Genomic DNA, 26116 nt, shown 5'->3' with positions numbered 1-26116 from the left:
GGGAAACAGTTGGGCAATTTCTTAGAAAGTTAAACACAGAACTACTCTATGACCCAGCAACTCCACTTACAGGTGAATATCCAAGGGAAATGAAAGCACGTGTCCACACAAAAACGTGTTCAGGAATGTTCACAGCAATATTCTTTTTATCAAATTCTCCAATCAACACCCAAAGTAGAAGCCCTCCTGACTCCTGCTCTCTTGCCAGACCACTCTGTCCTCAAGGAGTCTCCAGTGAAAGCAGTGCCCGTCACCAGGCACAAGAGAAACCAACTAGAGCCAGGCCTCAGGGCTGGAACTGCTTCTTTGCAAAGGCCGGCAGGAACCAGGAAGCTCTGAAGTAGTCAGAGAGAGCCCAGGAGAGAGACAGAAGCAGCTGGTCCCTGTAGGTACACACCTCCTGACCTGAATCCTGGCTGCCTCCATGCTGGGCCAGGAGGATCTTCAGGTCTCTCTGATGGCTAAAGACCTCCTGCTTCCATCCTAATGGTCATCAGTGTCCTTCCTGACCCATGAACCCTGGATTAGGGTGCAGGAAGACCGGAGGTGTCCACTCAGCCATTTCCATGGGCAGTGAACGTTCACTGAGTCCCTGTTTGGGGCTCAGTACTATGCTAAGTGGTCCTTGTGTTGCGGGCCCTAAAACCCAGTATGTGACAAGAACCCCAACCAGGATACAAGGTTTGAGTCCCGGAGGCACTGGTTCCTATGGGGCAAACCTCTGGTCTCTAAGTCCTCCTAACTGTGCTCCTGAGCTAAAGGCAGATGATTCATGTTCATATCTAACACACAGGAGACTACTGAACACCCAGTGCCATCACAAAGAGGGGAAGAAACGGAAGAAGGCGGCCCATTTCCTAATAAAAACAGCCCTGTCCTTTGCATCAGCTGGTCCTGGGTTGTAATCCTGGCTCATCAAAGTGGGGAGGGTGAACCCTTTCCCAAAGAGACAATGTGCACAAAGCACCAAGCGAGCACCGGGCCGCTCTTGTCAGAGACGCTCTGCAAATATGCTGGGCTTCCCTTGCGGGGTCTGTGTTTGGCTTTTGTCCCATGGCAGGGAGAACCAGCGAAGGCTTGTGACACAGATTGAGACATGATGAAAGAGATGTTTGAGGAAGATTAATGTGCCAGTGGCAAGCAAGATGGATGAGATGTGAGGAGGAGACGGAACACAGGGTGACAAGAAGCTATAACTCTTGGCTGGTCACATTAATGAAGGTGAATGGTGGTGTGGATCACCTGAGACAGCAAATACTTCATGGGGCCCTTTAATGTGACTTTGTAACATGCTTCTGGCTTTGAATTCTGGGAAACCACAGAGAAACTAGCAGGTGACAGGGAAAGATGAAGAAAGCTCTCTAGTCGACCTGCCTTTGCAATTGTTCCAAGCTTGAGACCAAATAATCAGTTTTAGTGTAAATAGAAATAAATGTGTAGCCTCTGAAGAGACAACCTTCACTGATCCTGACTTCCTGACACCCAGGACTTGAGCATCATCTCTCTCCTCCTCCTTTCTGACTGCAATGATGTCAGATAACTGCATTTATCCATTCCACAAATCCTGATCGAGCACCTACTAAATGCCAGACATCACTATATTTAATCCCCCAGTAATTCCACTGCAGCAGAAGGTGAGGCTCAAAGAAGTGAGGTGGCTTTCCTAAGGCATAAATATGGTTGTCAGTGCCAGAATTTAAAATTAAGTCTGCTGGACACTCTGATCACCTAATTATCCTATAGGAACAAGAGAAAAATTACTAAGTTGTTGTAATGTAATCCACTGAACAAAAGGGTACAAAATAGACTAAAAGGTCTAAAATGGTGACTGACTGTTCTGATATAACTTTCAGTACAGTAGCCTTTCTCCTGAGACCTTGCCTACACCCCAGGAGAACACTGTGATGGGTTCACAACTAGAACTAAACACCATATAAATATGTCTTGGTGCCAAACTCGTGTGGTACAAAGCTTATTTAAGTCTACCTGGTTCTAAATTATCTCAAACGGAGTCTCTATGCAAAGCCATCAAGAGCTGTCTTGTGAAAATAGGTAAAAAGCTACTCTTCAGAAATATGGCAGAAATTGGTGTTTGTTACTAATTGGAAGAGAGGAACATCTCATTACACTTACAACTGGGGGCAAATAAAGAAATAGCAGGCAGGTGGACAGGCAACTCAGTGCAAGTCTGACTTCAAAAGTGAAAATACCTCTGAAGAATTTACACAGTTAAAACAGAGGCTGGATAATTAAAACAACCCAATAACAGAGAGTTTGGCTGGGGGTGGGTCTGTCAGCTAGGATGAAATTCTGAAAGGCTAGGTAAAATGTTTTACAAAGGTTTTACCTTGTTTTATAAATAGCTATATGAAAATTTAAGGTTGTTCATTGATAGAAAATCCTTGTAAAGTCTTATGTTTGCATTAAAAACAGATATGCCACAGAAAAGTCAAGCACATTGCATTCTCCGGCCCATGATGTTTATTTTTATAAAATCCAAGGCAGGCCGGCGCCGCGGCTCACTAGGCTAATCCTCCGCCTTGCGGCGCCGGCACACCGGGTTCTAGTCCTGGTCAGGGTGCCCCTCTGTCCCGGTTGCCCCTCTTCCAGGTCAGCTCTCTGCTGTGGCCAGGGAGTGCAGTGGAGGATGGCCCAAGTGCTTGGGCCCTGCACCCCATGGGAGACCAGAAGCACCTGGCTCCTGCCTTCGGATCAGCGTGGTGTGCCAGCCGCGGCAGCCATTGGAGGGTGAACCAACGGCAAAGGAAGACCTTTCTTTTTTTTTTTTTTTTTTTTACAGGCAGAGTGGACAGTGAGAGAGAGAGACAGAGAGAAAGGTCTTCCTTTGCCGTTGGTTCACCCTCCAATGGCCGCCGCTGCAGCCGGCGCACCGCGCTGATCCTGGCAGGAGCCAGGAGACAGGTGCTTTTCCTGGTCTCCCATGGGGTGCAGGGCCCAAGCACCTGGGCCATCCTCCACTGCACTCCCTGGCCATAGCAGAGAGCTGGCCTGGAAGAGGGGCAACCGGGACAGAATCCGGCGCCCCAACCGGGACTAGAACCCGGTGTGCCGGCGCCGCAAGGTGGAGGATTAGCCTATTGAGCCACGGCGGGAAGACCTTTCTCTCTGTCTCTCTCTCTCACTGTCCACTCTGCCTGTCAAAAAAATAAAAAAAAAAAAAAAAACAAAAAAAAAAAAACAAAAACAAAAACCAAGGCAGACTAAATTCTGCAGTTTCAGGTTTCACAAGTCGCTGGGTGACCACTCTTCTTGCTGGTTTCTCTCCTCTAAAACAGACTCTAGAAAACCTCAACAGGTCCGTCTAGCCATGTGGGAACTGGTCAGCCACTGGGACGTCCAGTCTCTGATCTGTACAGTGCAGGGGAAGTGGGGGAGAACTCAACGATTTCTGCAGGTAGGCCTATTTGAAGAAGCACCCTACGGAAGCCATCCACACAGGAGAGGAGGGATTGCTTGCCAGCTCTTCTGTGAGTCTCTCTGCTTTCACTCCCACCACCTCACTGCTCCTGGCACAAGGCTGGGGCACAAGTGAAACTACAAACGTCATTCGGCTGGGTCCTTTGTCTAGCTGCCCTCATGTGTTCTCCAGGGATGTCACCGGGGTAATAAATGGCAGAAGCATAGGGTCACCCAGGGGAAAACATGAGGGAAAGGGCAAGGCTGTCATTTGAGGTCAAGCTCCAGGAGGACTGAAAAAAATTCACAAGTTAAATTTTAAACGTGTTTGCTCCTTATATGTGCTTGCTCCTCTAAATTGCTCTTTTTCACAAAGGGTGGTGCTCACAACCAAGTAAACTGTTCCCTCAGCAACCATGAGCCCACCATAGTTCCTTGCAACCGACTGCATCTAATGAGTACCTACCATTTACCAGAAACTTCCACATTACCTTGCTAAATGACACAGAGGCCAAGTGTGTGATTACTATCTATATTACAGCTAAGGACCCAGGACTCAAAGAAGTGAAGTGATCTCCCCAGGGTCAAATGACTTATAAGTAGCAGAGTCACAGCTGGAACCCGGACGATTTGACTTCAAAGTCCATCCTCTTTCATCTGACATTTCCTCCTTGGTACTTAAGGACAGGATCTGGAAGTCATCTAATTAAACTTTCCCACAATGCAGGATTCCCTTGTCAACTATCCCTGATCTGTTTGCCACTGGGAGCGTAGGCTAGAAGTCTTTTTCCATTATTACTCATCTTCTCACTCTACTATTACACCGCTCCCATCATTCCCTCTGAATTGTTACCCTGCCCTCACGTGTACAAAGGTACACGTCTGATCCTTCTTCCATGAAGCAAAACATGGAAATTGGAAACTGCCAAAATATCATCCCCTGCAAATTCTTTTTCTGTTCATATATTTATGATATTTAAAAAATGTATTTGTTTTATTTGAAAGGCAGAGAGAGAAAAGAGCTAGAAAGTGAGAGAGAGAGAGAGGACAAGTGAGCTCCATCAGCTGTGCCTACAACACATCTCACACTGGAGTGTCTGGGTTCCACAGCCAGCTCTGGTTCCTGTCTCCAGCCTCCTGCTTACATACTTGGTTCGCCTATCCTATTTGTCACTAATGAGCACTGAAGAAAAGGTAGTTGCTCTGTAAGAAAAAAAAAAAAAAAAACCTGTATTTAGGATCCAAAGACCTCTTTCCTGGTTGGGTTTCCAGGATGCATCTCTCCTGGTCACCCCTGGGCTCTTCATCCATCTCACTGTTCTTTCTCACTCACCTCGTTTGGCCTCTTCTTTAAATGCGCCCTGGAAAGCTGGTGTTCTGAAGAATTCTTCCCTGCATGCTCTACTCAGTCTGAACCTCTCCCACTGTGATGTTATCTTTCCCAAGGCTGAGGACTTTCCAGTTGGGATCTTCAGCCTGGAGGGCTCTTCTGATCCTTGGACCACACGCCCACTTGCTTTCCCGGTTTCCACCCAGATGGGTCCCTGAGATTCAACATGTCTCGAAGTAATCATCTCCTCTTCCAAATAGCTACCCTTTCACTGTGCCTCTGGAGAGAGGGAGGCTCAGACCACCACATCATCACCACCCACAGATTCACAGCAGTTACCAAGTCCCATGAATTCTCCTTCCTTAATCCATCTCATATCTACCACCTTGCTTTAGGTGTTAGGACTTTCGACTGAACTCCACAAGCCCAATCTAGGTCGGAAAGTATGTACAAGAGTACTAAACCACTGTTTGCATAGCTCTCTTCTCCAGGATACGGCAAGAAGCCTTAGCTCACAAGGATGTAGAAAGAGTACATGCATTGAACCTGGACCTGGTGGGTACCTGGTGTCTGGTAGGCAAAAAAAATCAACCAAGCAAACAAAAAAATGCTGACTCCTCCCCTGAATTTCCCTCCAATGTTAAGGCTGACCTAGTATCACTCAGTACTTGCAGAATTTAAATCAACCAATGAAAACTTGCTGTGGTTATGTTTTCCCGGTAAGAACAATACATATATCTTCTGTTCCTAAAGAGCTTATAAGAGAAAGCAGTTAGGCATACCAGCAAGAAAACTGGTCTTGGAGTCAAACACCTCCATCTGAATTTCATATTTTTTTTTAAACAAAAACTGTGTGTTCTTGAACAATTAAACACCGCACATAAAAGCCAAGCCTCTACTCAAGACAGTTATTTCAACCTGAGAACCAGAACTCTGAAGCACTCTTCAGCACACACTAACAAATCTGTGGCTCTTAAACACCAGAAATCCTAGCAGAGTGAACCTTCAGTGGTTAACATTCCAGTAGAATCTGCAGCAGATGACAGCAGGCAAGTTCCAGTCTTCGCTCCAACGTATATCAGCAGAACATGTCAAAACCTAAATTAAAAGTTTTCGCTTGCTTTTTTTAAAAAAAATAAATCCTTTTGTTGGCAGTCTCCCACTGATGACATGCAACAATCTTTGCATATGAAATCGGCTAGTCCCCTGCTTTGCTGCTAACTTTGTAGAAGTTCCAAGGCATTTCTGGAGCAAGTGATCTATTTGGACTGACAATGCCAAGCTGGGACCTGAGCCCTGAATGAGCTAAAATTACCAAAGCAAGAAGAACGTGGCTTTGGAAGCTATTTCTCCTTAAGTGTGGGGCTTCTTTTAGTCAAGGGAGTGATAAAGAATGTTGACTTTTTCCAGATGAACAAAATTGAATGAAACCCCAAAATCCTGGTGCAGGTTTCTGTTTGGAAAAACAAGATGCTGCTACAAATGTTCCTGCATGCGTCTTCTTCTTTGGCATAAAAATGTACCTGCCTTCTGGAAATGCATGAATTCAATACGAGTTGACCAGTGTGGTCTACACTTGGCAAGGCTGGTGCAGAGAAACAGGAGGCAGGCCCTGTCCTGGGGGAGTTCACTGCCTGGCAGCAAGAGAGGACACTCAAGAGTAACCAAAATTAAGACAGATTTGATGATGGAGGAATAAGCAAGGTATAAAAAGAGTTCCGAGGGGCCGGCACTATGGTGTAGAAGGTGAAACCGCCGCCTGCAATGCCAGCACCCAATATGGACGCCGATTCGAGCCCCTGCTGCTCATGGATGCTGATTCGAGTCCCTGCTGCTCCTCTTCTGATCCAGCTCTCTGCTGTGGCCTGGGAAAGCAGTAGAAGATGGCCCGAGTCCTTGGGCCCCTGCACCCACTTGGGAGACCCAGAAGAAGCTCCTGGCTCCTGGTTTTGGATCGGCGCAGCTCCGGCCATCACGGCCATCTGGGGAGTGAGCCAGCAGAGGGAAGAACTCTCTCTCTGCCTCTCTCTCTCTCTCTGCCTCTCTCTCTCTCTCTTTCTGCAACTCTGACTTTCAAATAAATAAAATAGATCTTACAAAAAAAAGAGCTCTGCGTGGGGGGGTCTCAACTAGAGGCATGCCCTGGGGCGGGGTGTCCCCCTCACACCTTGTCTACAGCGCTATCACAGCCCTCAGCAGGCTGGACCACGAATGCCGGCGCACGTCTGTCTTTTGCACCAGAGGGTGAGCTCCACATGGGCAGAGGCCGCACGTCACACAATGATTACTTCATCTGAGCTGGCTCAAAGAAGTGCATGGGTATATACTCACACAGCAGCAAGGCACACCGTAGGCTCAGGGGGAGGGGGAAAAGTAGGTGAGGCTGAAGAAGTAAGGTGGGGCTTGCCTGAGGAGGGCTGTGGATGCCAGATGAAGGAGCTGGAGTTTTATTCAGTAGGGGATAAAGAGAGCAGTCAATTGATTAAGACTGTGGTTTGGAAGATTGTTCTGAAAACAATTTGGAAAATAGCGTGGCGATGGAGTGATCAAGTGGAAGGCTGTTGCATGGGTTTACAAGAGCAGGAGCTGCAGCAGGCCTGACTGCAGGCAATGTTAGTGGGCCTGCAAGGGAAACGCTTACAAGATGAACTACAAAGCCCATCTAGAACTGTTCCTATCTCTGTGCTCCCCTGGTATCTGGCCTCTTCTTCTCTTTAGGACTTAATGTTGGGGTCTCCAAACTACATACTCCCTAAGGATGGTGCCAATTTCTCCTTCATCAATCTGCCCCCTGCAGAAATCCTACATAGCTGGACCCCAAAAGGTAGCCCAGTCTCTCCTCCATTATGCTGTCATTTCAATCACACCACCTTGGATACACTGGTGCATTGATGCATTCACTTGTTATAGCATGGGGCCTGGCAAATCCTTATTGGAAGCAATAAGGGGACACTTGGCCATAAAGGCAGTTTAGTGTACCCAAACAATAATAAGAATTTTAGGACACTGAGCTTAGAGAAGGCAATTTTGATCACCTAAAACACAAAATTCAACCATGAGCCCTCGGAACAGGTTGGGTTTCAAGTAGGTAACAGTGAGCCCTCCAAATGGGCAGTTCTGTTTCATGACCTGACTCTTAAATAAACCAGTAAGAAGACCACAGCTGAAAGGTGAGTCAAGCCTTAAGCTGTGTGGGCCCTCCATGAGGGATGGGAACTCCTTTGAGATTTACTTAAGCGCATGACATGTGACGTGCTGGGCAGGGAGTGGGGGCAGGTATGTGTGTGTGTGTGTGCTCTGTCGGAGGGAGGTTGGTAATACAGGAAGAGGAAGAACAAAATGGGCTTGAAAACTCAGAAACTAACCTTCTCCTCCAGCTTGAAAACTTGTCTTGAGCTGTAAGCATCATAGACAGTCCTGCCACTTCCTTCCACTCCTTCCACGCCATGCGGTGTGGCTCATGGGAACACTGGCTACTTTATGAAAAAGACTGCCAAGCAGGGGTCTGGCATGGGAAGACCTGTGTTCCAATTCTGGCTTTGCCATTTACTAGCTTTGCAGCTGCAGGCAAATCTCTCAGCCTCATGTCCTGACCTATAAATTGGAAATCCCAACCGTACCTAGCAAAGAGGCACACAGAGAGAATGCACAGGCACACAAGACTTACCAATAAAAAAAGGTGGGGTTTTGTTTTTCCTCATACTGCAATCGCAGTTCGTTTAGAAAGGGGCCCAACACTCGCTGAAGCCACGGTGTGAGTAAAATACAATGTTCTACAGCAGTTGTTGTGTCTGACATTTCGTGGATGTAAGTAGAAGGACACTTCAAGACAGCTTTGTGCAGGCCTGGGGAAAAACCCAGGGAGGTATCGCACATCTCAGTGAAGGCCACAGCGTGGCCCTGACACTACCTCTGAAACCATGCCATGAGGTATTGCACATCTCAGTGAAGGCCACAGCGTGGCCCTGACACTACCTCTGAAACCATGCCATGAGGTATTGCACATCTCAGTGAAGGCCACAGCGTGGCCCTGACACTACCTCTGAAACCACGCCATTGGTGTCCGAGAGGGAGGAGTCAACGAGGCTCATCTGCAGTGGAAAGCAGCCCCTGCCTCCTCGGAGAGGTGGTCCCCTCAGACTTGGTGCTGCAGTACAGCAGTACTTCTCTACAGGACATGCCAGACGAGCTCCTTAGGAGAAGCTGCTTCTGGCCGGCGCCACGGCTCAATAGGCTAATCCTCCGCCTTGCGGCGCCAGCACACCGGGTTCTAGTCCCGGTCGGGGCACCGGATTCTGTCCCGGTTGCCCCTCTTCCAGGCCAGCTCTCTGCTGTGGCCCGGGAGTGCAGTGGAGGATGGCCCGGGTGCTTGGGCCCTGCACCCCATGGGAGACCAGGAGAAGCACCTGGCTCTTGCCATCGGATCAGCGTGGTGCGCCGGCCGCACAGCGCGCCGGCCGCGGCAGCCATTGGAGGGTGAACCAATGGCAAAGGAAGACCTTTCTCTCTGTCTCTCTCTCTCACTGTCCATTCTGCCTGTCAAAAAAAAAAAAAAAAAGAGAGAGAAGCTGCTCTAAGCAATTCTCAGAGCCACCCAGCTGAAGTCAAGATGGGCGTTCAAGACACACAGGAGAGTTCTGGGATAAATGAGTTCCCAAGCTCACCCTGGCCCTTCCAATCAAGCCTGCAACCAGGCCACTGGCTCCAATTTAAAAATTAACCAGCTGACTGGAATTCAAAATGTGGTCTAGCCAACCTCAAGTTGTCTGGTTTTACCTTTTGCCTACCAAGGAAAAAACTGAAGAGGGGTGGGGGGAAATAAATAGTCTATAGGCTCAAAATGTGTGGCTCTCGGGTCAACGGCGACATGTGTCTTACTTACGAGGACTTGTGTCGATTTTAAGATCAGAGTTGGTGGGGGCTGCCAGCTGCCTGGGAGACCTCTCTGCAGTGCCTGAGTTTGCTGAATGGATGAACGGGTAGAAGGACGAACAATCTCTGAAGGAGGACAACAGCCATTACACACAGACACTGGTTCCCCCAGACACACCTCGCCTGCGCTCTCCTAGGGCCCTTCCAGGTCTAGCACTGGGGTATGGCATCAAGAAGCATGCTTTCTTTTCTTCTAGAAAAAGGAAAGGTAGGGTTACAGCCCAGGTACAATTCCCTCAGGCCTATCCTCTTGGGGAATGAATTCCTCATCCCTCCCCCTAGGGAACTAAAAGCAAACAAACAAAATAAAACCTAATCCGCTACAAAGAGTTCCCTTTTCTAACACCTACTTCCCCTCACTCAGTTCTTGTGGATCCTCGGCACTGGGCAGCAGGGCCTGTCAGGGAAGGGGTGAGGATATGGTTTCTAAGAAAGGGCCTCAGGGTGCTGCGGGTCAGTTTCCAGGTCTCCATCCATGCAGCTCCTGCAAATCCACGTCTCAGAGGCAACCTGAAGTGGTGGGACAGAAACAGTCGTGCGGCTGAGCTCGCATCTACTGCTAACTTGCCACAAGACCCTGGGCAAGTCACCAGGATGGATGCTGGGTTCATCTTTTAGACTAAATAAGAAAAAGCAAAAGGACTTGGGGGGGAAAAAAAAACGGGAAGGGTCTCCATATGACCATATGCTAATAATGTCTTCATTTCGTTTCCCAGCCTCGGGGCTCTCTTCCAGGTAGAGGGCAGGCACATTCTGTGTGCGGTCCAAGGCATGCAGCTCTTACCAGCAGTGCTAAGAGGATGCTCTCGAAATGGATGGGCTACTTTGCTCTGCTCTGTGTGTCTGAACCCAAGCCTCTCAGAGCTGGGGAAGTGGGCCAGCTGTCTTCTCTTTTCACGGGAAGAAGTGCCTCAGCATGGCAGGAAGAACCCTGGTGCAGGAGGCTGCAGGGCTGGCCGTGTCCTATCAGCAACTGAACCTGGGTACCCTCACCTGTCGACTGGGAAGGAGATCACCTGTCTTGCCCTGTATCTCAGGGTCCTGGGAGAGCAGGGATGCAAGGTCTGGTCTTAACCTGGCCTGGAAACCCTTTGCTGGTCCCCACTTCACTCAGGGAGCCTTCTGGGAGATTCAGACAGGGATGTGGGGGCCAAGGGATGCTGAGGGACCCTGCCTTGCTACCTGTGCCACCTGGCCAGGGAAGGGCAGGAGAGCGGCACCCAATGCATTGAGGTTCAAGGCCTCCTCATCCTGTCCAACGATAGCAGGGCCCAGACAAGGATGTCGCAGCTTCCCGCTGAGGAGGGACTACTGCCTAGAAGCCCTAGCCTCCTCACTCCTTTGGAGGGACCAAGGGTCTTAAGGGGAGAGAAACTTGAGACCGAAAGGAATGAACTGGGAAGAGAGGTAAAGAGAAGGTGAGAGAGAAAGAAACGCCGTTACAAACAGCAGGAGCGAGAAAGGCAAAGTGTAGGAGCCAGGAGAACACAAAGAAACAGAAAGAGGACAGACACAGATGAAGAGGCGCAGACAGACTGACAGCGCGGGAGTGCCGGGGAAGCGTGCAAGACAAAGGGGACCAGCGGGTCTTTTTAACTGGTCTGGCCTCTTAGAGACACCCGGTCCCCCGCAGCAAAACCCCGGGGCGGGAGGAGGAGGAGGCTGGAGCGAGCGCTGGCTCCCTCGGCCCCCTCCGTCCCAGCCCCGGTCCCGGCCCCTCCCGACTCCCACGGTCCCTCCCGGCCCGCTCGCTCACCTGCCAGCGCCAGGATCTGGGCCTTGTGGAGCAACAGCGCGCCCCAGTCGCGGGGGGCACGCGGGGGGCTCTCGGGCCCGGCGCCCAGCTCCTCGGGGCCCCGGTACACGGCGTACACCTTCTGGTTGTCAAAATCCAGCCGCGAGCGGGGGCTGAAGTCGCGCACGCACGACACCGGCAGCGCGTAGCAGACGTTGTCCTCCAGGAACCGCACAAAGGCGTACATGGTGGGCGCCGGGGGCGGGCCCCGGTCGGGACGCGCAGCCCGCGGGGCGGGCGCGGAGGTGGGGACCCGGCGGGGGGCGCGAGCGGCGCGGCCCGGCCGGGGGAGCGGGGGCGGCTCCCCGGGACCCGGGCTCCCCCCACTGTTATTGTTCCTGAAAGCACCGCTCTGCCAATCGGCTGCTCTCGCCTGGGCGCGGAAAAGGGAGGGAGGGGAAGGGGGGCGCGGGGCGGATGCGGGGGGTTTGGAAGCCGCCGCCACTCGCCGAGTCAGACCCGAGCAATCACAGCCGGAGCGCGATGCGCCGGGAGGGGAAGGGGCCGGGGAGTCGGTTGCAACGCTGCTGGTAACGACGGTAGCTTTGCGGGAGACGCGCACCGGCCGCAGGTCGCTGCGGGCAGGACTGTGCCGCTTCAACCGACGCGCTGCACGACAAACGCACGGCAGCAACACTGCATTGCCAAGCGGCGGGGAGTGTGGGCGAGAGTGCACGCGGGGTGGGTGGCGGCAGTCTCGTTTGCATCCCAAAGTGTAAACTTGCTGCAGACTAGAAGTTGGGAGTGCGGCAACTTCAGCCCCCCGCCTGGGCTCCTTTAGTACCCCGCTCCCTACACACACACACACACGCCTTTCTCTTATTTCCTTTTTTTTCTCCTCTTCCCAAACTGCCAGCTCCCGCCGTCTGGAGGGTCAGTCCTCCAGAAACATTCTCCCAGAGCTGCCAAACCAGTTCTGTCCACCACCGGGACTTATCTGGGATTTCCAGTTGGACCTGCAGGCCAGGGCTGTGGAGGTTGGTCCAGGGCCACTCCCCTCCCGTGTGTGTGTGTGTGTGTGGGGGGGGGGTGAGCAGTGACACCTCTTTGCCCTGCAGTCTTTCTCCACTGAGCTACCCCCTCCACTGCCTGCCCGCCCCTGAGCTGGTACCTGTAGGAATAAAGTGCGGGGGACGCTGGCCAGGCACATCCAACAGTAGGCTTTCAGGGACACAGGAAGATCCGGCATGCCTTGGAATAACCTTTGCTTGAGCTTTGGAGGGTCTGGAGGGGCTTGAGGCCCCCAGGGTAAGCCATGCTGAAACTGGCCTCTGACCTCTTAGGAGCCCCAACTCACACCAGAAGCTCCATCTCACATCCCTAACAGGGATGCCCCTGAGACTGCGGGCTTTGGATCCAATGTGGCTACTTACAGCCCAGATGCTTAGTTCAGAGCAGGCGCTTGGCAGGGGATCAGTAAAATTGGGGTGAAGAAAAATAACACATAAAAATATAGACCCATCCATTCATCCATCTATCCATCCATTTCTTTTATTCAAGTAACCAATATTTTTTGCATACCCCCTGCATGCCAGATAATGGGCTGGGCCTGGTGGCAAAGAGATGAAAAGGTGGGACAAGCACCTGCATTCCTGGACCTTGTGTTAGTGTATCAGAGCTTGAGCCTCAGCTTTTGATTCTTGTGTCAAAATTAGTTTACAGTGTGAATTCATACTCCTGCTCCATCCTCGAATCACCTGTGATCGACTATGGGACTGTTACAAAGCTATAAGAATAATGATACAGTGAGAAAAGTGTTCTCATAGAGGAACACTTAATGGAGGTAGCGGACCCAATTAAATGTTCTATTTTCTAAAAATTAATTCTAATGAGTTCAATCTGTACAAATGAATAGAATAAGTACACCAAATGTTAAAAGTGATTCTCTTATCTTTTTGATACTGGTGGATAATTTTGTTTTCCCTTATAATGTTTATACCTGTATTATTTCTATTTCCTATAATGAAGCATTGCTTTATAATAAAAAAATTTAGCTTTATAAAACTGAAGTACTGTGCTTACATTTCAGATTGGCTCCACTAATGAAGCAGATAAGCCACAACCCCAAAATTATTTAACTGTGGTCTGGGGTGTACATTATATAGATGAGCCCTATCAACCCAGATCCACATGTATAGGTCAGATTGAGTTCCCTTAAACCAATCCACTGGCATACATGCCGTGCCAGCCAGGCATGACCCCAAGTTGTGCTGATGCAGATACTGGTCCTATCTCAACCAACACACTTGTGGGCAAAAGAGGAACCCCTCTGAGTTGTTCCAGCAGATTTACCTTCATGATTATGATTTCATTGGACTGATCTTAAATGAGGTTTCACTTTGAGAATACATTCCTAAGGTAGTCAAGGGGAAGTAATGTGTAGCAGGATTTCTGATAATTTACAAAAATAGATAATGCAGAGTTGGCCATATTTAAGAAAGTCCATGAAGTTCCAGAGTATGTTTGCAAAATTATATCAGGTAGCATCACGATCAGCCTCCTCTCTGCATCTCAATATAAGAAGGACCTCAACATATATTACCAATCTCATCGGCTTCCTGGACACAGTATATTTTAGACACATAAGCTGTATGACATTTCCAAGACAACTTGCCTTAGCAGGTCCCAAGCCTTTGTGTTTGCTCTCTCCTCATTCTGGGAGCTTCTCCCTCCCTAAGAGCATAGTGACCCCAACTTACCCTGAAAACCAGCTCACATATCTCCATTGTGGAGCTTTCCCAGTCACCCACAGTCCTCAAGCCCAGGCCGGCTCTTTCTACTATTTGTCCCAACACCTTTTGTCTTTCCTCACTAGAATGAAGGCTTTTTAAGGGGAGACAAAGGCTGAGTAACTTCAGCATCCCAGGTACCTCACCCAGGGCTGGGAAGCAAATGTTTATAGAACAAATCTATTAAAGAAAGACACAAAGAGAGCCTGAATGACTAACCTCTTGCATGATTTTTCTTAAAAAGCCTATTCCTGCTTTTCAGAGTTGGAGCTGGATCCCAACTCTGTCTTTCCCATTCCCAGTGATCAAAGGGCCAAACACTGACTGCACTCCTTTTGAGACAGATGCATTCAGGAGTATATTAAAAATCACTGCACCTTCAGGTTCAAACAACATCTCCACCCAAGTCGGTGCTAAACATTCTAAAAGAACCCCAAGAGAAGAAAAGAACAATGATCAGGCACAGGATGCTCAAAGACAGTCATGGACAGCAACGGAAAGACATCCAGTGTCTGCTTCTTGTGTGACTCAGACATTCAGTCAACTGATGCCTACCTGAAGAACCAACTATGTGCCATGCTCTGCCTCCTCGACCCTAGAGAAAACTGAGTCAGAGTATTTTCCTCCTTGACCCACAGACCATAGCCCCAAGCTTTACATGTACCAGAAACTCCTGATGCAGATGACTCATTGATTGACACGAAAAGATAATCCCAAAACACAGACTTAAGACTTGAAGCAATTCAAAACATCAAGTTCAAGCAAATTATGATTAAATTCTCTCATCAGCATTCCTGCCAAGTGGTCACCAAGGTTGTTTTCACACAGTCAGGAAGTGTACTGTCACCCCTTAACTTTGGGACGCTACCATTAGAAAGTTCTTCCCCACCAGCCCACATACAGAATCTTTCACCTCGCAGCTTCCATACTGGGTTCACCAAAGTCTCCTACCAGCCCTTCAGATAAGGGAAAACTTGCGATCTAATCTCCCCAGATTCTTGTCTGTCTTCTGTCCAGACATCTTCACTTTCTCTCTCTGTCTCTTCTCACATAACCTGGTCTCGGTGATGATAATTGTGGTATCTACCTTTCCTCCAAAGCTCACGATAAGCCATGCATGCTGGGCACTGTGTATACGTGTTCTCAATTAATGTCACACCAATCTCAGGACAGACTTGAGAAAATCGAGACTTACGGACAAAGCCATTTAGCTCGCAGGAGCCCTGGAAGGCTTGAGTTCATATCTGCATTTTAGTTGAGTTTGGAGAGAAGGCAAGTCTGGGAGAGAAGCCTCTGATGAGGCTGACTGTCTTGTCTCCCCCCTCCCCCCACTCCCTCCTTCTGTTGGCCAAATGTACTTTGCCTCTCATCCAAGTCATTTTAATGGAGCAGAAAATGTACACATCTGGGGCAGCTTTGCAACTGTGTCTCTGCTGCGCTGTCCTGTTGAGTTTCCCAGAGCCTTGAGTTCATGTCAAGCTCCTTGCATTCAGCCAGCTGAAGTGTGTTCAGTGGCAGCAGCGGGACTTATGTTTCATATTACGGCATGGAATTCTCAGTGTACTTTGCAAAACTATTTTAAGGAGACCTGGGTTCTGTAAATTTTTAAAGCAACTGGAGCGTGTCTTTTCAACTTCTCTGCTAATGATTGACCACATTTTTTCTTGATTTTGCCTTTTTTTCTGTGACGTTTGATTTGCCTTTTCAAGTCTCTGCTTTTTACATTTTTAAAGACTTTGTTTTTGGAGTAGTTTTAGGTTCATAGCAAAATTAAGAGGAAATCACAGAGATTTCCCATACACCACTTACCTTTCCCTCCCACCACCCCATGCAAAGGTTCCCCATTACCAACACCCCCCACACCCCACGCTGGAATGGCACATTTGTTACAACTGATGAACCTACATGTCATAATCACGTGAAGCAAATCTTTGACATTAGGGTTCACTTCTTGGTGGTGTACTTTCTATAGGTTTAGACAATATCCACCATTATAGTGCCATACATTATGGCATCACAGAATATTTTCACTGACCTAAAATCTTCTGTGCTATCTCTAAACCACCCTCCCCATCAGCCCCAATCCCTGGCAAGCCACCATTGATGTTTGTATGGTCTCCAAACCTCTTAGCCTCATGTGTGAGGATCTGTAAGCATCAGGGCAGTTTTTTTTTTTAAACTATCTTCTTTGTCCATCTGGATGAACTGGGGAACTCAAACAATACCCCACTCTTAGGCTCTATCCCCTGAAATCTGGTGGAGCCTGGGCATTCTTTTGTTTTTCATTTTTTTTTAAATTGCCAGATTATTCTAACGTCAGACAAAGCTGAGCACCTCTGAGTTTCAATATTTTAAGGTAATGTGCCAGGCACACAGGAAATTCTCAACCAGTTGTAGATATTATTTTCAGGTAAAATATATAAGACTTTGAAATACATATATAACTCTGGGCAAGTCATTTAATCTCTCTGGGTTACAGTTTCTTAATCTGAAAACTGACATGCCAGTGTAAAAAGAAGACAGTATATTATAGTCTTATGCCTTGGATTGAAATCATGGTCTAATAAGAAAGGTCTGCCATTACTTTGTGTGTAGCCCTGGACTAGTTTCTTAATCTTTCCCAGTGTCACTTTGTTCATCAGAATACTAATACAACCTCATATAGTTGATCTAAGTATTAAAAGAACAGACCCATATAAAGTGCTTGTACACTGCTTGACACATGGCAAATCCTCCAAAAATTACAATTGCTATTAATGTTAATATCATAATTGGTATTATAGTAGCTATTACAAGGGCGCTTATCATATATGGACATAGAAGAAGGAGCCTAGTAAGTTTTCACTGAATCAAATTGAATATGATAAGCTGAATAATGCTGATGATTATCCCAGAAGCACCCCAGGATGCTTTCATCCTAGTACTGTTCCTTCAATACAGATTCAGTGGCCACAGATCATAGTCACCAAAGAAGCTCTCAGATCTCAAATGTTCAAGAGCCTCTGAGGCTACAGGCCTTGCCCAAACCTGCAGCAAACACTTCTAAAATGTTGTGTTTGGGGTGGTTCATTCTTTCAAAAACTGACTTTGTTGAGTATTTTCTTAGAAGAAATAAAAACTTCCACACATTTTATAAAATGTAAAATGCAGAAGCATTCTCAGCAATCTGAAGTCTGTGAATGTGCCTCTTGGCTTGAAGTTCAGATCAAGCAGACCAAAGTGAAGTTCAACAATCAAGTCTCAGCCATGTTATGAGCTCCTGCGAGTCACATGTGGGAAATCTGGTCATGTGGACGATCTGAATTGGCACTTTACTCTAGCAGTGTATAATCTATATAAACCACAGACGACAAATGAATTCCCAATGGTTAAAGATACAAAGAAGTTACGAAAAGAAGAGATTATTATGAGGAAATAGCATTTGACTTGGTTTTGAAAAAGAAACAAAAAAGTGGGCTACCTTGAAAAACTGCAGGTGCCTCAATTATGAATTTCGATGACGGGCAACTGGTTTGAAAAGCTACTGCTAGTTCCTCTAATTAGCTCATCCTGTGACTTTTTAGGTGAAATGTCGCTTCTTCAGAAATGTCCCCTCTGACTTGCTCTTCCCAACCCCCTTCCACAGCCTTGCTCAGGGCCCTATTACATGCTTCCATGGCTTCTTAGCATCTTCTTCATGGAATTTCTCATCGTATATAATCACATATGTATTTCCTGTAACATTGTCTGTCTCTGCCACTAGCTCAAAATCTCCATCAGAGAAGGAACGCTAGCTTTCTTCTCTGTTGGATCCTAGCACCTTGCCTGGCACATGGGAAATCCTAAACACACACTGAATGAATATATGTCTGAAACATCGTCTCTGGAAAAGAGAAAAGTCCCCAGAGTCAAGGACCACCAAAGGCTCTTTTCAGTCCTTCTGAGTCTCGCCGTCTTCTTGTGAGTATCTTTCTGTTTCTGTGCAGTCCACAAGGTCTGACTACTCTCACCCTCTGGCCCCAAACCAACAAAAGTCCCTTTCCTTTTTTACCTTTAGCACTACTAAACATTTTTAAAATGTTTTTCTACCTATGAAGAGATAACAAAATGGAAATAATTATAGAAAAATGCACACCTCAAGTTGACAATCATACATACACTAATACCAAGAGCCACATAATCGTATCAAGAGCTTCCCTGACACAGTCCCTGGGTCCTGCAGAAAACAAAATGGTGGTTCTGCTTCATCCTTCAAGGTTAGAGTTCTTTCTACCCTGCAGTTGTCTGGAAGTCACTGACTCTGTAACTCCCTACGGAGGGCAGTCTCTGCCTTAATCTCGTGTCTTCTGACGAGTCCGAGTCCAACATTATTTGAGAAATAATGGGGCAACCTTTCTTCAAAGACCACACATTAGTTCTCTGCTCACTGTGAGCTGATCCTGTGCCTCCAAACGCCTGCCCTTCCCAGGTCCCCAGAGGGCCAGAGTGCGTGCACCCCACATCTGTTCACTCTGAGGCTTTTGTTTGATAACTCTAGGCTGCTGTGCTGGGTGACAAGCACAAAAGGGAACATTCATACAGAGAGTTAAGTCATCTCAGAAGTACACAGTAAACCATGAACTCTGATATTCTTCAGAATGTCACGACTATGCCATAAATTCAAAATCAGAGGAAAGGAGTGAAAACAGAACTAGCAATTGTTGATTTCCACAATAGGCTGCTTTACCTATTTGTTATTTTAATCTTTTCAAAATACCCCATAAAGTCGGTACTATTATTATCTCCGTTTCTCTGAGGAGGAAACTCAAACTCAGAGAAGTGATAGAAGTTGTTTATAGTCACATGGAGGAGACCTGAACCTGCATGTCTTTAATTCAAAGGCTGGGTTTTGGTGGCTGCCTGAAATAGGCCTTGCCTCAAAGTTTCCTAAGACAACAAGGAGCTGCACTGACTGTGTAATTTGATCTTAGCTTCCATAGGCTTGAATCCCTACCTAGAAATCTGAGAACCAGACCTTATAGGAAAGTCTGATATCAATCAGCCCAAGCATTCATACCTTGGGTAAGTAATAATTCTGTAAATGTTGTTGAAGATTTGACTATATTGTCTAGGATTTCTTAAATCATGGCCTCCTTATGCCAAAGACTCTGAATTTTCCGGGCTTTCTGAAGTGGCCAACTGTCCAATACATTTCTACTGCCTTGCAACCTTTGTGGATGGCCAGGGAGTTAGAACCTGTTGGGAATCACCTTTTATTTGCAAGATTGAATGAAGGCTTCACTGAGCCAGAAAAGAGATGATCAGAGAGCTCTAGTCACAGTTATCTCTGTGAGAAGTGTCAACCTCCCCCCATACCCCAAGGAAGAGTTTTCTTACTCTGCTACTGATTGGAGAAATAAGAATACGCATACTAGCAGTGAACCTTTATGGAATGCTCTCCTTGTCCCAGGCTTTACATACATTTCTCAGTTAATCTTCGTAACAATCTGGTTGTGTGGCTGGGCAATTTGCCTAGTAGTTAAGATGCTGAGGCTTGAGATGCCCGTATTCCTGAGTCCTGCCTCCACTCCTGATTCCAGCTTCCAGCTAGTGCACAACCTGCCAGGCAGCAGGTGAGGACTCAAGTAATTAGGACCCTGCCATCCACCTGGGAGATCCAGATTGAATTCCTGGCTCCTGGCTGTTGCCTGCCCAGCCCTCTTTTGCCTTTCAAAAAATAAAACTTAAAAAAAAAATCATGAGTGGTAGCTACTGTTATTACTAGCCTCATTTTAAAGCCTAGGAAACCAAGGGATAAGGGCAGAAGTAAATGGTGAAGCCCGGATTCAAATCCAGGCCATTCAGCTCTAGAGTCCCAGTCATGGACTTCTACCACAATGCTTGCTCCCTCAGAGTCTGACTCTTGCCTCATTGAGGGATTTGGATCCTTCCGGATAAAATGGGGGAAAATGGAGCATCCATTCTCAGAGGGTCATAGGCTGATTCTTCAGGGATGTCCAGACCATCTTGATGGATCTAGGGGATAACGGGCAGACATTCGACTTCCCAAAAAGCACCCTGAAGTTCCTTGATGTTTTTTGCCCTGTGGTGGGTGCGTATGAGTATACTAGATGCAATCTTTAGTATAAAGAAGACTTTATTTATTCAGAAGCACTATATTTAGTAGCATAAAAGGGTCCACCTATTAATGTCACCCAAAATTAAAGTGTTCCCTGCTCCCAATTGTTTATGTTATGATGAGAAAATGACTCATATACACAACATACAACACATTTTCTTTTTAATTTATTCTTTTAAGTCTTGTGGTGGATGTTCTGGACTGCACCCCTTATTATTGGAAACATATTTATTATAATGGAAAATAAATGGCCAGAATAGAGGACAAAGAAATAATCAGTTAATGGTGAAACATTTCTTTCTAAAGCATAGGGATGGATAGGAGAAAGGTGTACACATGAGTGTGTCATACTCTGGATAAAGTAGCCATGGAGAAGTTTACCTAAGTTGGTAGGCAGAGCTATGCAAGAGCCCAGCTCCCACCCTGCTAACATGTCCTGCACATTGCAAGGCCACCACATAGTCTATGATTACTGAGTTCTAGAACCCACGCTGGAGGGAGAGCATGGCATGGGAGAGGTGTAAGGCAAAGTGAAAAGTGACAGCTACACAGACTTTGGGTTCTTATTTGGATTCAATTACTGCCCTATCACCTTTGGCGGATCTCTGATTCCCATTTTTTGAATGCCACAGATGATCTTAGAAGATTGTCATAGAATCTTGATGACCCAATGCATGTAAGTGCCTTGCAAGCACAGTGTCTTTCCTACAGGTTTCAAAAACTATCAATTGCCTTTTTTTTTTTTCTTCTGAGAGGGTCTCTGTTATTCATTCCTTTCAGGAGGAGGTAGGGTACTGACAAGGATAGACCCCTGGCAGCTAGCTAATTTTGGATCAAGTGTGCCTTCCCCTCTCTACCCACTGTCCTTTTGTGGCCAACAGGGGCAGCGTGCCTTGTTTAAGAAGGTTGGGCTTTCACTAGGATCTGTACTTTTATCTTACAAAGTATTGGGGCTTAAGCTAAGTTTGGGTTTTATTGTCTGCTTTTAAAGTCATGTTGCGATTTTGTATATTTAAAACATGCCTTTGTGAAACACAGTGTTCTCAATCATAAAAAAGCATGACTTATGTTATGCCTCTCTGTTTCCATTTCTGGGTTCTCTCATCTTCTTGCACGATTTTTTCTCTGGTGCCCTGCCTTATGTGCTAATTCCTCTGGGACACTGGCTGTGAGAATTTGGGCAAGATTTTTAACTCTGCTAAGACTGTCTTTTGCATTCACTCATTTATTTGTTATTGAGCTATTTCTTGGGAGCTTATTCTATGTTAGATTCTCCACTTAATGTGTGGGCTATAGTAGAGAACCAGATGGAGTGACTTTCCTTATCGATAAAATGAGAAAATGAAACTTGTCTGTTATTGAGATGTGTAAATGAAATAATTTCTATAAAAAAGGAAAAGGCAAAGAAGAGGAATATAAAGTACTGAGCCTCTTACTCTGTCGCCGGTAATGCTAGGTACCTGATGTGCGATCTTCGTAGTACCCTTGGGAAGCCATTGCTGTTGTTCCTATTTCACATATGCATCCACTGGGGTTCAGCGAAGAAAACAGAGGACCCATATCATGCACTGGATTCAAACCTGGTATAAAGTCCATGTGGTTGTCACTTATATTACCTCCATAGATCCCAGGCACAATGCTTGTCATTCAGCAGGTATGTTGATTTCCAACATGGGTTGCATGTAGGATCTGGGAGGCTGTACTCCTCTTGCTGAGATATCTGATAGCACCAATTTTGGTTTAGGTAGAGTAAGGGGTACTTGAGTGGAAAATCCAAAATCCTGTTCCCTGATTCCTTAGGGAACAAGATGCCAAGAACATTCATAAAGAGAAAGGGAGGAAACCATATACCTTAAGCTCAATAACTCCAAATCACCAGAGAAAGGACTTTGAGGTCCTCTGGCAGCCAGAGTCACCAGCTCAGGAGACAGCTGGGACATGGACTCTTGGCAAGAGGAACCATCTCTTTCCAAGCCAATCCATCTCTGCTGCTGTGATCTATAAAGATGAGATATTCAACGTTCTTGCTCCCCTTGACTCTTAGTACTCCCCAGGTGGAGGCAGACCTCAACTGCACAAACAACAAAGTGTATTTTTCCACTTGAGATGCTCAATGTGTCTATCCAAAGATGAGTCTGCCAGAGAATGTTCTCTTAGGGCCTGCACATTTTCAAGAAGCTGAAAGGAGAGTAAGAAGTGAAATCACTGTGCTTACACTTGGCAAGAGGGCTGCAAAACTGCCCCCAAGTTAAACAGTCTTGATCTATGCACCCTTTTCTTTTCCATCTCTGTTTGGACAGGTCACAGCGAGAGCCTATAACAGATTTACCAGCACAGGAGTCAAAGACTCCCCATGGGGTTTTAAGTTTATGAGCAACTCCTTCTCTTTGGTGTCTTGAAAATGAAGGGTCACGCCAGGGAATGCTTGTTGCCACTGAGGAAACTCGTGAGGGCTACCAGATTGAAAAGACAGACATGGAAGGAGCAAAGTACAGCCTTGCATACACAGAAGGGGAAAAGAGAAAAAAAACCTTTTCCTTGGCATAGAAAAATTTTATCCTGAAGTTCTTTTTTCCTCCATTCTTGGCAATGTAACAAACACCTTAAAATAGTTATAAAACAGAAACAGATTCTATAGAAGCAGGGAACCAAGATGAGTGAGTTCAGAGCTCTTATAGCCTGAACTTCTCATTCCAGAAATAATGAAATGAAGGCCAGAAGGTCAAGTTATTGCTCGAAGTCAGAATTTGTTATTGACCAGATCAGTACTGGAGCCCAGCTTCTTGTGGGCCTTTTCTCTGTTCCACACTGCATGCTTTCTCTTGGTTACAGAAGAGCCTTCAGTAAAAGGTGATCTCATCTATTCCCAGGGTATTAGCTTACCTAGTCCCAGAGAAACCTACATGTCAGCATTTTGAAGATTTGTCATTGGAAAAAGGTACTCCAAGCTGGAGATGGGGTGATGAGAGGACTACTAATTCTCTTTAAGTATTACCACGCCTTCAGAGTCCATCTCTAATACCACTGCCATCCCCATGCTGCCCCCTCTATACTTCCCTCCATGACCCCACCCCATCAAGGGGTGCTGATGAGCTTCAACACTCTGGCCAAAGCACAAACCTCGCTTGTTTTGGGAGTTGCCCTAAGCATATCTGAGGTTGCCTACAGTTAGAGGCTTTGCTGAAGACAAAAGATAAAAGAAAAGGCAGTAGAATGTAGTAATCAGATCTTTGAAATCAAACAAACCAGAGTTTAAATGCCAGCTCTGATGCCTGTTAGCTGTGCAGAGCTGAGAAGTCACTGACGTCTTTGGTTTCCTCATCTGTGGGGTAAGGAAAAACCTCTGAGAGAGCACACAAAGCATTTGGCACAGGTCTTTGCATACAGTGGGCCCTGATGTTCATAAAACACAATCAGGATGGACTTAGAAAGCACAGGCTTTTTGTCAATCATCTGAGAAAACATTTCCTGGGCCACCTTCTCTGTGCCAGATCCTATAGGAGGTGTTAGCTAGAGGCAAACAAGAAATGGTCCTTACCCTGCAGGAAACCATTTGTTTTTGCTGTACTTTGTGGTTGAAATGTGTCCTGTAAAGAGATATGTTGAAGTCCTAACCACCGATATATGTTAATAGGACCTTTCTTAGAAACGGGGTCTTTGCAGATACAGTGAAGTTAAGAGGTCATTAGAGTGGGCTCTAATCCAAAAGGAGTAGTGTCCTTATAAGAAGAGCACGATTCAAGACAGAGACACACAGGGCGAGTGACATATGATGATGGAGGCAGGAGAATGGAGTGTTCAACTGCAAGCAAGCCAAGGAACACCTACGTCTCAGTGGCTACCACTAGAAATTCAGAAGATGTGAGGAAGGGTTTTACTCAGAACCTCAGGGGGAGCAGGACTCTGCTGACACCTTATTTTGGGCTTGTATCCTCCAGGATAGTCAGGGTATAATACATTTCTGTTGGTTAAGGCCTCTGGGTTTGTGGCAGCCCCATGAATCCAATACAACTGGAAGACATGCAAGGGAGCAAATGCAAAAATTACAACTTTGAAGTGATGCTAAGTTCCTGGGCTGAATCTTTATTAGAGTTAGGATTAGGGGTAGTTAGTTAGGGTAAGCCAAGCATTTATTATGTAAACTTGGTTAGACCAGGAAGGCTCCCTGCGAGCCTCGGTGTTAAAGGAGGTGGGCATCAGTAGAAGTAGCTGTCTGGGAAAAGGGCACCCTGCTTGGGGGAGCTTGGAAAGGCTTCCCAGAGAGGAGGGTGAGAGATGACACCTGAAGAATAGGTATAAGCTCCCCAGTTATCGGAGAGGGAGGAGAGGGCAACACCATTTGGGCTACAGAGCCTAGTGTGTGAAAAAGCAGAGGCGTGTAAACGAGTTTTAGAACTCTTAGCACACCACAAATATTTACACGTTGCAGGAGCTTGGTGCAGATGCTCCTTTTCTCTGCCTTCATGTCCCCCCGGGCACCTCCTACTCAAAATGCCCCAACTGAAACAGCGCCTTCTTTTGACCCCAGTCCATGCTTCCTACCTGTTCTCCTTTTGCCTTCTCCCACTTGGTGGATGGACCACCACCTACCCATCTAGCCTCACTAGAAGTCGCAGAACGCCTGCATGCTCAACTCTTGGAAGTTGACTTCCTTTTCATCCGTGACTTACACAATCATTTCTGAGCTTTACTCTCTCTTGTACTGATGGATTCTCACTTGGCACGGGCTCCCAGCTCTCCAGCTGTGTCTCTAGGCCATATTCTTTCCAGCCAAGCCTCTCTGCCAGATAATTAATGATCTGTAAACAAATGCTTAATTGCACCAGGGGAGCACATATTTAAAGAAACTTTGTGATAAAGCAAAAGATCCTTTTTATAACACAGAAACGCCTTTCTCACAAATTCTGCTCCATCTGAATTTAAAACAGAGCTGGGATTTTTGTTTCACAGGTTAAATCTAAAGCTCTTTTGCAGCAGGACCCCCAAAACAGAAGAACAAAAATCGGACCAAGGGACAGATGGTATTATCCTGGGGTTTACCCATGTCAAGTGCTTCCTGACATACCTTGTTTTCTAAGTCTAGTCCCTTTGGCTCTCAAACTCAATATGCAGGCACTTGGGGGAGGAAAAAAGTTTTGGCTTCTGGCAAGAAAGGGAAGGGAATATGAATATATGAAGAATCTAATATGTGCCTGGCTTTTTTGTTTATTTTCTCTCATTTTATTCCTTACAACACTCTGAACAGCTTCCCATTGCTAAACAAGTAAGTTGAGTACTTAATCCAAGTTGGTAGTAGTGTGTAAGGAAGGGCAACTGACATTGAAGGAGGTGTCTGAATGAAATATGATGAGATTATTCTTGCTAAGCACCATTCTTTTGAGCTGTTTAGGGCATCTAGTCATCCTTATTGCCCCTTTAGAATAGATATCAAGTTGTCAGCCTGAGAGTATGCATTCTGCCTCATCATGCTATTTTGGAAAAGTGGGCAGGACAACTGGGTTTGGTGGGCAAGCAGCTGCAGTGGAAATTTTTCTATTTGTTGTTACTTTGAGGCAGTACCCTTGTGCTGGAAGTTCGGGTTAGGTGCTGTTGGGGGAGGGACTGCTCCAGCCACATAGGCCCTTCAAAGAGGAAGCACCTTGGCTCTGCTGAAATTGAACCCTCTCTAGGGAGGTTGAAAGGGTGGTTTTTGTGTAGTTCTAAATGGCATAGCTGTTTCAGAAAGGGGAAGCACAGCAACATTTTTAGAATAGCTAGTGAGGTGCGACAGAGCCCACAGGAACGCTCTCCCTGCTTATGTGTCTTAGAAAACGCTT

At 46.7% G+C, this 26116-nt stretch overlaps 1 protein-coding gene across 7 annotated transcripts in view; it reads right to left on the bottom strand.

The window, feature by feature from the left end:
- LOC100353437 (AGBL carboxypeptidase 4) overlaps window positions 1–26116 on the bottom strand; it is a 1500799-nt gene that overhangs the window by 247592 nt on the left and 1227091 nt on the right. Inside the window, exon 1 of one of the 7 annotated variants that reach the window (XM_002715109.6) lies at window positions 11436–11867. The exons of the other annotated variants lie outside the window; for them this stretch is intronic. Coding sequence (XP_002715155.1) covers window positions 11436–11661 — 226 coding nt within the window. The 5' untranslated portion in view covers window positions 11662–11867. Of the gene's footprint in view, window positions 1–11435; window positions 11868–26116 lie in introns of those variants that run through there. 7 annotated transcript variants of the gene reach the window in all.

This window comes from Oryctolagus cuniculus, chromosome 7 (assembly GCF_051225735.1).
Source record: "Oryctolagus cuniculus isolate XC-2025 breed Fujian yellow rabbit chromosome 7, ASM5122573v1, whole genome shotgun sequence".
NCBI lineage: Eukaryota > Metazoa > Chordata > Mammalia > Lagomorpha > Leporidae > Oryctolagus > Oryctolagus cuniculus.
The sequence above is the reverse complement of the archived record's forward strand: the minus strand, read 5'-3'. Positions and strand labels throughout refer to the sequence as shown.